The sequence below is a fragment of the Thunnus thynnus genome, chromosome 14 (genome assembly GCF_963924715.1).
Source record: "Thunnus thynnus chromosome 14, fThuThy2.1, whole genome shotgun sequence".
In the NCBI taxonomy this organism is placed as follows: Eukaryota; Metazoa; Chordata; class Actinopteri; order Scombriformes; family Scombridae; genus Thunnus; species Thunnus thynnus.
The window spans coordinates 254,926-268,239 of record NC_089530.1 but is presented as its reverse complement, the minus strand read 5'-3'; the positions used below and the strand labels follow the sequence as shown (position 1 = coordinate 268,239).

Sequence of the window (13,314 nt, the reverse complement as noted above, 5' to 3'; positions counted from 1 at the left end):
GGACCCCCCTCCCTTTTTTGTTTTACATTAATGACTTGAAAGCTGCCTGCTCAAGTTCTTTTTTTATGTACAGACAACTCAGCTCTCCTTATATCCAATAGAGATAAAAAAAAAAAAAAAAAAGAAGACACAGTAGGTAGTTGTTGTGTTAAATAGAATAAGAAATAGGAAAGAAACGATCTTATCTGGATCAAAGTCTAAGTTAAGTAAGTCTGGGTTGGATCTCAAGATAGAGGGAGAATCAGCAGTCTCAATATATCAATCAATAAATCAATTTTTATTAATATAGCACCAAATCACAACAAAAGTCATCTCAGGGCACTTTTCACATAGAGCAGATCTAGACCGTACTCTTTAATTTACAGAGACCCAACAATTCCCCCATATACTCAATTATTTGGGCTACATCCTTACAACCTACTGTAGGTGGTGTTACATTGGTTTTATTGAGCATGTTTAAGTCAAAATAAGTTTGATTAATAGGTTTTATTCTGGAGGTTGTACAACATGCATTTATCATGTGACCCAAGTATCAGTCTACTATACAATATAATGCTGCTCTTTGGGCAGAGATTGTCCACTCTGAATGAACATTAGTGTGACAGACGCTGCTCTAGGAGCAGGGAGTTTACATATAGATGTTCCTGTGGCTTTAGCTTGTTTGGTAAATCATTTTTGGATTGCTTTGCAGCGATCCCTTCTTCTAAGTAGGTTCTAAACCGTGGCAGGAAAACCCCCCATAGCAAGCCACCAGACCTCCTCATTATCATTGTTTCTTAACTCATTTATTAAGGTTTTTACAACTGGTGCTTACTTGTGTGCTGAAGTCCTGTCACTCCACATTCTGAAGACTAATTAAAACAAACACTCACATCAGTACCACATACTCTCCATCAGTCATACTGTGACATCTCTTTTCTTATTTTGACTATTGTTTCTGATGTAATTAGACAGGAGTTAAGCACAACACACTGTGTGTGGAAAAGAAACACTTTATTTACTTTTAAATTGTCAGTTCAATCAAATGACAACAATTACAGCTACTTCCCTTGAGTGGTATCAAGGTCTGCAAATCGTTTTGGTTTTTTCTGATCAGATTTTGAGATATATTGTGCTGGAGTGGAGACAGACATCTGACAGACAAGTGAAAGGGATTTTGCTTTTTGTGTTAAAATGAATGAAAAATGAAATGACATTTGAAAAACTCAGCAGCAGCTTATAAACCAAAGGTCTATACACTTCCATTGTATGGGAGTGGCAGCAGATATTTCTGATGTCTGATATTTTAAAGCAACACTATTTAACTTTTGAAGGAAGAAATAAAGTTTTTTTTTTTCTTATTACAAATGAGAGGTTCTCTATTTTGTTGAGACTATCACTCCACCCTAAATATTCCATATGTACAGGGACTGACCCCTATGGGGGCAGCTGACATGGATTACTCTTTAAGACACATCACCTGTTGTGGCCATTCACTGATTAGCAACCTGTGGTTATATAAGCACCACGCATGTGTGGCCTCTCCAGTTAACCCCGATTGGAATGTGTTTCAGAGTGGCTCTTAGCTGGAGAGATAGTCTCTCCACTCAGAGAACCTGGGTGACAATGTAACCATCCCTTTAATTCACAAGAAATAATATGCACCATTGCACAATTCAATACACTCAGGGGTTTTGCTGTTACAACCTTATCTGGTCTGATATGACCAGTAGGTTATGGCGGCCGATGTTAGTTAATGTTTGCCAACTTAGGATAAATTATGGCAGCTACTGCTGTGCTACAGCTACTGCTGTAGCTGCCATAATCTATCTACCACAATTCTATCATAAGCTATCTACCACAATTGCCACTATTAAGCAAAAGTTACATAGTCTGGCTTTAGAACCTTGGCCCATAAACCAAAACAATCTGCAAGGTCACACACTACCACGGGTAAATGAGATTTTCTTTTTTTAAATGTGGTTGAACTAACCCTTTGACAAAAACAAATAGTCAGGTCTGGAAAACACACAAAACAGAAGCAGAACGGAAAGATTCATAGGACATTTTTTCAATCAAGGAAAATGAAGGAGTCTGACAGGGAGGAAACAATGTAACACTGCTTATACAACTTAGCTCTGAGTCACTATCAGGGAAAAAAACTCTGCTGGGGGCCACTGTGGACACTGACCACTAGCAAGATATATCAACATTGGTTACTTTCTTTTTGCCTCTAAGGATCTTCCTCTGTGGACACAGAGAAGAGTAAGGCACATCCTGGTGCTGATGTCACATCAAAGGTTGTGTTTTATTCCAGCTCTACTAGCAGGTCTCCCTCTCCCACCGTCTCACCTGGCTTACAATGGACACTCTTTACCTGAAGGGCAGAAGGGGAAACACACACACAAACACTTAATAAAGGCCAAAAACTGAAAAACTGTGCTCTATTGTTTTTAGGTTAAATAAATATAATTGTTTAAAAACTGTGTCTAATCTACTCATTGAAGTAGATTAGATTTGCTCACAAGAAGTGCACCAGCCGGTGCTCTGTGGACTGGGTGTTCCTTCTTTATATTTTATACGTAAAGATGCACTGATCTGAAGTGCTAATTTAGCAATTTATCAACTAGGTACCATTAGTGACTAATGATAATATGGGTAACTCCACTGTCAGCATTTCTTACTGTTACCTTTGCTTGCTTGACAGCAGTCATACTGTTCTGCATCTTCATGGCTTCAATCACACAGATCTCCTGACCCTCTGCAACCTACACACACAGACACACACAGTGAATGAGAACATCAGTTAGTGGCAGGAATAGTAGAGTTCATCATATGTTTGCAGCTTGTCTCTCAGTACAGGAAAACATAACAGAAAAAAGGGAGCTCTTATATTATTAAAAGCTCTTATGCCAAACATGTCAGATGCTGACAAAGATAAGAGTAACACAAGAACCACCATTGATACGGTTGTCTGCCACCCTGCTGCTGCCGACACCCTTTAGCTGTTGGTCACATTTGTTTTAAGCATTTGTTTTGCAGCTGCCTAGTTAAGCGAGTCTACAGTTGCAGCTACCTCTAGCCAAACAACAGCAACAGCAGTCCAGGTCGGTAACATATCAAGGCCTAAAACAGAATCACCAACCTCACACCTCACTGAGAGAGAGAGAGAGAGAGAGAGAGAGAGAGCAGTTGGGAGGAGTGGAGCTATGATGAAGTTTCACTCAGTTTTACAAGTGTTGCTACTAATGGTGAGTAAATCCAGCAAGCATTGTTGTGATGAAGAGGAGCATTGTTAAATCATAGATGATTGCTGTGTGTAGCCTACGTTGGTGCAGATGTCTGATAGATGGATTTGTATTGTCGTGTTGAGAGAAAGGCAGGGGGAGCGCTATGAGAGAGCTATGTAAGTGGAGCCACTAAGTTGGCAATCAAGCTAAATCAGCTGGGGAGCGATAGAGAGAATGTTCATATGACTGTTACTATGTATTATCCAAATATTTGGACAAATTGTATTTTGATGCTTTGGTAAAATTTAAATTTTCATCCCAATAAAGCCCTTTGAACTGAATTGGATTTAGAGAGAGAGGGTTAATATATGTCTCACTGCTGCGTTTCTGAGTTTTGCTCATTACTGACATGATTGCAAATGATGATATAAAGAAAAACAAAACTGCATTCGTGGTAACCACAAAAACAATTAATTTAGACCTGGCTTCTTAATGAGACTGGCCTTTATTTTTCAAAATGGCCAGTAAAAGTAAAAGTATTTTTCAAATCCAATGGTCACTGAGTATTTCTATGACATCACGTGACATTGCCATATCTTGGCATTTCCTGAAACAATGCCCCTGATGTTAAAACTTTTCAGATTGTGTGCCTAGATACAGCCTTCCCCACAGACAAGATACAAGATTCGAATCCTGGATAAGGAAAGAACGTACAATTTATCTCTCATTTACACACAAAAGTGCACTACAAAGTTTTCAGTCTCTGCAGGACAAACATGACCTAGAGCAGAATGACTTTTTCAGATACCTCCAAGTGCAACTTTATTTCAATCAGAAGTGCAGATTTACAGATTTATCAAGAGCAGAATCTGAGTTTTAGAAAATCCTGAAATCAGCCTTCAGTTCAATACCAGATAGGTTCATCTCAAGCAATGCTCTCTTTACATTAAGCACAATATTCAAGACTCAAATATCCCTGAACTTGGAGACTCTTTATTTGGGCCATGTTTTGTTTTTGAAACTGAGGAGGGCTATAAAGCTGCTGCAGGCCCTTTTGGCATTAAGTAAAAAAAATCAATCAATCAATCTACATTGGAATATTGGTATGGAATAATCCTGAAAATATTTAAAATGGAAAGGTTGACTTAATCTTTGAGGATGCAAAAAGACAAATTCTACCAGATTTGGAAAAAAATGGGTCGAATTTATAACCCTAATACAAGCAGACTGTGTATGATTCTCTCACTAATGTTTCATGCTTCTTTCCTCTTCTTCATGGGAATAGTAGAAATGGTTCTAAAGTATATAGTTACATTTTTATCATTTTAGTATACTTTTGATGGCCCAAATTTGTCAACATGTAAATAAATAGTCATTCACCTCTTACTTACATAATTCAGGCAGTAAAATAAGAATTGTTGTGGTTCTTGTATATAGGTATGTCGTAAACCTCTACATATTGGAATGTGTTACCGTATCTCCAGGCCTGACCGACACAGCAACCACTGTGCCTGGCATCGGTGAACGCAGGATGCTGCTGGTGTCTTCTGGAACTTTCTCTGGCATGTAGGAGTTCAACTTTGCAGCCAACTTGGACATGACGCGAACCTTAAACTACAGAGCAATACAACACAGTATGAGAAACACAGGAAGTGGGTACTGTACTGATATGATAACAAGTAAACGCATTATGATCAATAAAGAGCATAGTCACTATGTGAGGAATGATTGCAAATGTAATAATAATTAGAATCATAATAATACATTTTTATTTTAGAGCACTTTTCAAGATACTCAAAGACAAAGAACAAAAAAAACAGTAAAAACTAAACTGTGAATTTTCAAAGCTGTATTCTGTGTTATGATATCTTGTACTTCTAGAGCAATTTTAAGTCCAAAGTGAGTGCTTTCACAGTTTTCAGACCTCATCAATGTGTCATGTGATTAGAAAGAGCAGGAGAAAATTTCTAAACATCTTTCAGTCCAAGTTTGATCTCTCCAAGCACATATACATTAAACATCTCCTCCAGACTTGTATTAAGACATATAAATATACTTGGAATAATGTGTGTCTGATATGGTTTTAAAGTATAATTACTGCTTGAAAATCCTTAAGATGGCATCTACTCCCTCATTAAAAAATCCAGAATCTATGAACATGCAAATTTACTTAATTTCACAAGTTTAACTGCTGAACACAAGCTGTCTCGTACTTCACTCAAAAGTTCATTCCACATCACACTTGTGTAAAGGTACTGGACCAGGATTGGCTTCAAACTAGTTGTGATGTCACCGATCATGCTCGTTGGCCTGCCCCTCAAATCAGATTTTCAATGAGCACAGAAAAACTTTCCACTTTCAGCAGATGAATGTGAAAACAGCCTTCTAGTGTTAAACTCTGCATATATATCATTCTGCACAGTGAAGCTCAAAAATTCAACTGTAGGAACATGAAGAAAAACATTATGAGTGGAGGGGGACTTTAAACTTACAGATTCTCCCTTCCCTCAAACACAGTTTAAACATATATATATCCTCATGCTCAGCTACTCCTGCTGCCACTAATAATGTACAAATATTGATGCTAGAATCGATTGAGGAATTTCTTGAGGGAAATCAATTCCTCCTCAAGAAAATGTAAACAATGTAACAATGTTTTGCTGGGATTCCTGAGCGGCTCAGTGGTTAGCACTGTTCTCCTGGTCAGTGTCCCTTGTTAGGTCACAAGGTTCTGAGTTTGATGCCTGCTGAGGGTAGTGCTCCTCATAAAACTGTTCCCGGAGTTGATACTCTTATTATGCCAAGCTACTGGAGCTTCCTGTAATTTTTTACGTGTTATCAAAAGGACCACCATGTGGTCAGTTATTAAGTCTTTTACATTTTGGCTAATAACTCATGAACTGTGAGGCATAGGAGAAAAAAATATTTGTACTGAGGGTTCCTTGGAAGAAGACAAATTTATTTGGTCACGCCTATTTGTACCTATACAATTTTTCCACCATTTAGAATTTTTTTTGTGAACGCATTTTTTGTTTCCCTTTGCACATATTTAATTGTGTTTTAGCCAATAATTTTTTGAACCATGATGGGCAATGAAAGGTATTTTGTACACACTTCCTCCCTGGGTGCAAACACAACTTGAGTGGAACCAATTACACAATGTGGCCAATTTCAAATTACTATGCTTTTTGTCTTGTAACTTATGAACCATAAAAGAAGATAAAAGATTCCTGGTACATAGACTCCCCTTGGGGATGTGCTGAGAATATTCAAACATGGTAATACTGCCCTGTGGCCATTGATAAAACACTGCCATATCTCTCAAATGAATGACTAAATTGTAACTAAATTTGGGTGGTATATTCACACAAACACCCAATAGTAATGCGGAATTCGATGGCCTTTCACATGTAGGTGATACAGTACAAATAAATGACAACGCTAGCATTTCTCTATCAGGACAGAATTTTGTGAGCATATGTAACAGAAATACTGGAATACTTTTTACGGTTTGCTTACTAGAGACTGTGTGATGACGTGTACTGTATCTGAAGGTCATTATCATTCTATTGCAACCAAATTAGAGACCTTTATGTATATAATCCTGTGCAAACATGCAGCCTTACCGATGTGCCCAGGTACTGCAGAACAATCTCTCCTGAAGCATCTCTGGACAGACACTGAAACAAAAAACAAAATGTCATCTGCATTTTGCTGTAGTCTCTACAACTGACCTGCTGTAGTCTCTACAACTGACTACCAACCAGTGTAAATAATAATAATAATAAAAATACATTCTTGTAAATGTGCAATTAATTTCAGCTCTTACTGTGTGCTTAACGTAAGGTAAAAAGATGCATATGATGTGTCCATTTGATAACCTTAACCTGTGTGTGTGTGTGTGTCTACTATTCATGTTGTGGGGAATCTGTTTACACAGTCACACTGACCCGCCTCACTTTTGGGGACAAAAAGCAAGTACCCATAGAGTAAATCATTAAATTTTAGGATAAAGACTTGGTTTAAGGTTACGGAAAGGTTAACAAAACAGCTGGATGAAAAGAGTGAGGCCGGGTAGACCAAATGGGCAGCTCCACATGGTAAGAAAATTACAACATGTAACTCTGTGAGGAATTACAGTATGTCTCTATCGTCTAGCAGTAGTCCATGAAAACTACACGGTGTGTATCTTGTCATTTTATCCTTGCAACTTGGAGACTTGAACCATTTTATTTATCTACTAAGTTACTACTTCTCTAGCAGGAACAGACACTGACAGCCTCACACCCAAACAAACCGACTTGCAAGCTGCCCCAAATATAGATCCTTATACATCTAGCCATAACGGCTGCTACAGGTGGCTAGTTTCAGTGTTATGTAAAAAAATCAAGTTTATTCGGAAGGATGTAGGAGTCTCAGCAGCTTGACCTGATGTTCGTCGTTTTGTCTTTTTACGAAAGACGGAATCTCTATATACTCTATATAATCTGTGTAACAGAGCTGGAGAGAGCTAAATCAAATGGTGGTAAAAGCAAGTAAGTTAGGGCAAGTCTCCAGGAAAACAATGTAAGTCGATGTAATGTCCTCTGAGTGATGGAAACCCGATTCTCTGTGTGTGTGTGTGTGTGTGTGTATGTATGGGGGGTGGAAAGGGTCACAGTGGACAAGATGCACAAACATACACTCATGTGATTATTTGCTAAAAGTCCCACATGTGTGCATATGCGTCTGTATGTGATTAGTACAACTCAGCCATGCAAACGCACGTGCGTGTGCATGTGTGACTCCTAACACACAGGTAAGCATGTGCACATGCTAATCCAGGCTTCAACTGCCAGAAGCAAGTGAATACTGTTATCACAGAGGTAAGAGAAAACCAGTTGTTTATTTTAATGTGGACCACATTAATAGGCTAGCATGATTCATTATTGTTGTTTTATCTGTTTTTGTCATTTATGTAGCTTTATTTTAAATTTTAACATCTTTTTTATTCTGTTTTTTTTTTTTACTTCTGTTTATTATAGGACAGAAATTTTGCTTGGCGTTAGCATTTGGCCATACTGTAGTAGCGTAGTGGTAATGCACAAGTCTACGGAACATAACATTGGTGGTTCAAACCCACCCTCATGCATATTTTCTTCAGCTTCAGAATCCTCTATGACCCTTTCCACCCCCCACAGAATGTGTGCATGTGTGTGTATGTATGTGTGTGTGTGTGTTACCTGCAGCATCCTGTGAGTGCCATTGATTGTGAGTGGCAGCAGTGGGGAGGCCAGGTTCCACTGTCCACTAACCTCCACCTTTCCTCCATCCACCTCCACCTACAGAGACAAACAGATTAAGTGTCCTGATGGCTGCAATGGCTCAGACTCATTATCAGGAGACAATCCTGGCACCCTGTAAGTCTATACAGGGACTATAGTTGCATGTCATTCCCTGATGATTGATCTCGGTTATATTTTCTGGATGTGAGGTCAGGTTTTGAAAGAGTTGATAACATGATAATGTTTTAATCAGCTGTCTGTATAAATGAATTAACATCAATGATTCTTTTCTAATCATTCTAATGCTTCAGAGGCATTCTATTGTCACTCATGGATACTGGAATTGTCCAGATTGTTATTATTCCTATTTCACTTCTACCCTAAAAGTGGAGCTCAGAAACTGAAACACCTATGACAAATCAAACTTGGCAGACACTCCAGAAGTCTCATCAACTACTCAAATGACAAAAACCTTATCATCTGACCCCATGATGGCGCTATAACAGACACTTTTATGTTTTGGTCTTAAGCTTATAGAAACAACATTCTTTCATCACACAGTCTCCCCTCATTTTGAAATAAGTCCAAAATGTTAAAAAAAAGTTTTCACAGCCTTCAAATTACTTTCAACCTTTACCAAAACTTCACACATAAAAAGTTTGGATTTTTTACTAATTCATTTTCAAAGTTGTGATGATGCAGCTAATTTTATGTAAACTCTCATTAAGTTTGTTTTGTACTTGTCACCTGGGGAGCTCAATTATTTTGATATTTAACAAATTTAAAAAATTAAACAGTTTTAATCTAGACAGAAACTTCACCAGTGAGACTAAACTGAGGTTGAACCATAGAAGCAGTTTATGGCCTTCCATTGGTTGGTACTGCTGCCAATCAAACATGTTTACACTCCTATTGGCTAGTTTTGCTTCCTCCGCCTCCTGTGTGTGCTTGTTCTTCTTTCTCGGGCAGTTTAACTGAGCAGAGCATATGTCTTTGTCCCACTCAGCAAGTCAGAGACCAGGAGCCCCACCCTGCTGTGTTTAACAGTAATTATAATGGTAATTATATCAGTTATATCAAACAGCCCCCACTACACTCAGACATGGAGCTGAACGGCTCGCTGTTCACTTGTTTATTCAAAGTTAATTAATATTAAATGTGTCACATCCAAATTGCACCAAAAGAGCATCTGTCTCTACAGTAAATCACCTGTCGAGTATTTGATGGTTCACAAGCTTAATCTCTCCCAGAGAAAACTTTCCAGTGACGTCTCCCTGTCATTCACTTGTGCGCTTAGTTTGCTCGCTATCACTCTCCCTTTTTCTCATCTATTTTTAAAATAAGTCAGGAAACCCACAACAAAGCCTAACTTTTAACGCTATCATACAAAGAGAGATGTCCCTTCCTCCTCTCTCTTATGGCAGGGTTGAACAGCTCTGATCATGACATGCAGTCGAAGAACCCAGGAGCCCCACTCTGCTGACTTGTTTATTTAGTTTAAATGTGTTAATATTGATCATGCCGCCTGCACAAATTGCACCAAATTCGACAAGGCACTCCCTTAATTCCCCAGTCATATATCCGCCAAGTGTGGAGTTGATCAGATGAATGGTTCAAGAGATATTTAAAGAAAATGCAACCGATGCAATGTATATAGGACTTCTAGCCATAGGTAATTTGCAGTCCTTTTTCCTGGTTAGGCTTTTAAGGGATAAAACACATAATGCAACACTGTAACACAGGCAAAGAGACTAACAATAAAACAGACATAGATAAACAACCACTACAAACAGTAATTGAGACAACAAAGACTACAAATGACTACTAAAGGAAGGAATCTCTGTCTGTATGTGCGTGTGCGTGTGTGTGTGTGTGCGTGTGTGTCCTTCGCATACTCCTCGAACCATCGGATCGACCCCACACTTGGCGGGTGTATTGCTGGGGTACACAGGGGGTGCTGTGTCAACTTTGGTGCAATTTGGACAAGCAATACGTTTAATATTAATAAACTCTGAATAAACCAGCGCTCAATGAGCCGCTCCGCTCTCTGCAGGGGCACAGCAGAGCTTCAGGGCTCTGCCAACTGACTCTGACTTGCAGGGAGAGAACAGAGACAAGGTGTTACAGGAGTCAGAGAAAAGTTCTCTAAAAAGAGAAAAGTAGACAGTGAAAACAGAGCTTTTAATCAAGAATGAACACTCTGACCCCATGTCTAGACAGAATGTGTAACGTGAGCAGCACATTTAGCAGATCAGCAGCAAGTGACTACACAGGAGGCATTCAGGTACATTGCTGAGCATAGGTCACCCATGTTTTGGAAGTGTTCCAAGCCCAATACACAATGACTGTATTTATGCAGGTAAAACTAAGCAAATACTTCTACAGGCAGTTCAAAACCAGTTTGTCTTGGCGATTGTGAAGCGCCACTAGAGACAAAGCACAAATCTTTTGAGCAAACATAGCATGAGCAGCACGTTTAGCACATCAGCAGCAGCAGCGGCATATGAACCATTGTGTCTACACAGGAGGCATTCAGGTACATGCTTGAGTGTAGGTCACCCGCATTTTGGAAGCACTGCGAGCCCAATACATAATGACTGGAGTTACTCATGTAAAATGGAACAAATACTTACACGGGCAGTTCAAAGGCAGTGTCTCATATGCTCCTAGACTGTGGCGATTGTGAAGCACCATTACAGACAAACCACAAATCTTTGGAGCATACATTCCAACTCAAATCTGAACTGAAGGCACAGAAAATAGGAACAATCTAAGAGCCCAATATGATCGATCCACTTTATTTTAGGATGCATATTGTTATTTTTAAGTGCTACCCTTATTTCACTTGAAATGAGAAAAGAACATGTATTTATTATTACATTACATGTACTTAGCCTATTATTTATATAATCTGTATATAACAGACTGTTAGTTTCTTTCATTTTTTTGGTGTATATACTCACACCTCACATCAACTGTATTCATTTTTCTATGTACTGAAGTAGCAGCCAGAAGCCACACAATCAGCCCGATCCGAGCAGGCACATTTTGAACGGGCACTGTACTAGTTAAGAAAAATGACTGAAAATGACGATTAAGAAAAACACTGAAACTTGTGCTTTAAAATTTATATAATGCGTATATGTCAAACAATATGACTAGAGCCTGGCATCATAAGACCCTGCATGCAGCTTTAATGATAATATTTAATTTGTGCATAAAACAACTTTAAATACTCACAGTATAAACATCTCCTGATTTTGTAACCTCAATCGCATGGTGTCCCTCCCCCAGCTCCACACACAGCTCCCAGCACCTACATTCCACAGGCGTGGAGGACATCCTGCAACACACATATGGCTCATTTTATATTATCAAGGGCCATACCATCAGAGCTTGTTCTTCTAGAGTAACATCCACTTGAATAACACTCTATAGGTGGCTTTATAGTTGGCATTTTACAGTTCCAAACGATTGTTTTTAACAGTGTCACCTAAATGTACTTAACAATGCCCACATGTTTCTGGTCTCTAGGATGTGCTGAATAATAATGCTTTGAGGCAAATCCTCATAAGTCTGCCTGACAACATGCCCCAGCATCAATCAGAACTGCAGGGGAAATTATGACTAACTTGAAGGACATAATAAACCAAAAGGTAATTAAAGCAGCAAGCAGCGATGAGCGGGCCCTCGCACCTCACACGCGTTGGAGGGAGCTGCAGTCATAGAATCGCTACTGGAGTTTGGCTCACACGGCTCTGGATTGTCAGGATTATGGGACATTGTGTAAATGGGTAAAATATTTCCTGTGTGCAGTATGTGGCGCGGGAGATGTGTTAGAAATTGTGTTAAATTGTGATATATATTTTTATGAATATCAGACATTGCATGTAGGTCATAACTATCACCTCATGTGTCCACTGTGTGGCGCTAGAGAACACCCACTAATCATACATCGTATATCATGTGTAGACCACACAATGTAAATTTCATGTTTTCACGTAAAGCTGACTTCCTGTTGTCAGTAGATGGTGCTGTGAGTATGACTCATTATTGACATGGGCATGTGTTTTGTGGCCTGGACTCTTATCAAGCAGGAGAAGTTTGGGGCAGATTGGACAATGTAAAGCTGAGTTACAACAACATCCTGTTTAATTGTACGGCATGCCACACCAAGGGTATTCCATGAAAACTAAAACTTCCTGTTGGACTTAGGGTATGGCTCCAAGAGGCTTGTTTTAAGTCTGGAGATGGTACATCTGCCTACCAAATTTCATAAATCTACATCAAAATTAAAAGGGAGGGCTTTGATTTTGAAATTTTCTAGGGGACACTCTTGAGCCATTTTGTCATGCCCAAGACCCAATAAATATAAAAATTTTGACGAAAGTGCAGAGTTTGATAAGTTTTTGAGCATTTTTGGCCCTTCAAAAATGCATTTGTTTTGGAAGAAAAAGAAGCTTCAAGCTTGGGCCCTAATAATAATCTTTACAAAAACAATACATTCCTCACACTTTCAGTGCCAGGGACTGTTGGGCATAGAGCTTCTCCACTCATAGAGCTTCTGCATGTTTGTGATGATATATCATGTGACGAGAGAAAAATGTCTATCATTTCATATTATGCTCTATCGTTTATATCGTGGCGCAAATCCCACTCTTTACACCAATATTTTTCGTCATTTGGAGTCTGTCCATCTGTTGCACGGATTACATTGATAAATTACTCTTCTTGGCTTTTTACTCGTGAAACTTTTATCACACTAACAGTAACATAACGAGTTTAGTTGTTGTCAACTCTCCACCGCTGTCTGTCTCTACTCTGCTACGCTGCACACACAC

General features: G+C 38.9%; 1 protein-coding gene across 2 annotated transcripts in view; it reads right to left on the bottom strand.

Moving 5' to 3' along the window:
- Positions 1-976: 976 nt before the first annotated feature.
- pcca (propionyl-CoA carboxylase subunit alpha) overlaps positions 977-13,314 on the bottom strand; it is a 42,236-nt gene continuing 29,898 nt past the window's right edge. The window contains exons 18-23 of one of the 2 annotated variants that reach the window (XM_067609221.1): positions 11,714-11,816; positions 8,432-8,530; positions 6,836-6,889; positions 4,683-4,823; positions 2,670-2,747; positions 977-2,356 (exon numbers count right to left, since the gene is read on the bottom strand). In XM_067609221.1, the coding sequence (XP_067465322.1) occupies positions 2,288-2,356; positions 2,670-2,747; positions 4,683-4,823; positions 6,836-6,889; positions 8,432-8,530; positions 11,714-11,816 (544 nt within the window). In that variant the 3' untranslated portion in view covers positions 977-2,287. Of the gene's footprint in view, positions 2,357-2,669; positions 2,748-4,682; positions 4,824-6,835; positions 6,890-8,431; positions 8,531-11,106; positions 11,218-11,713; positions 11,817-13,314 lie in introns of those variants that run through there. The other variant, XM_067609222.1, reaches the window with a different exon arrangement.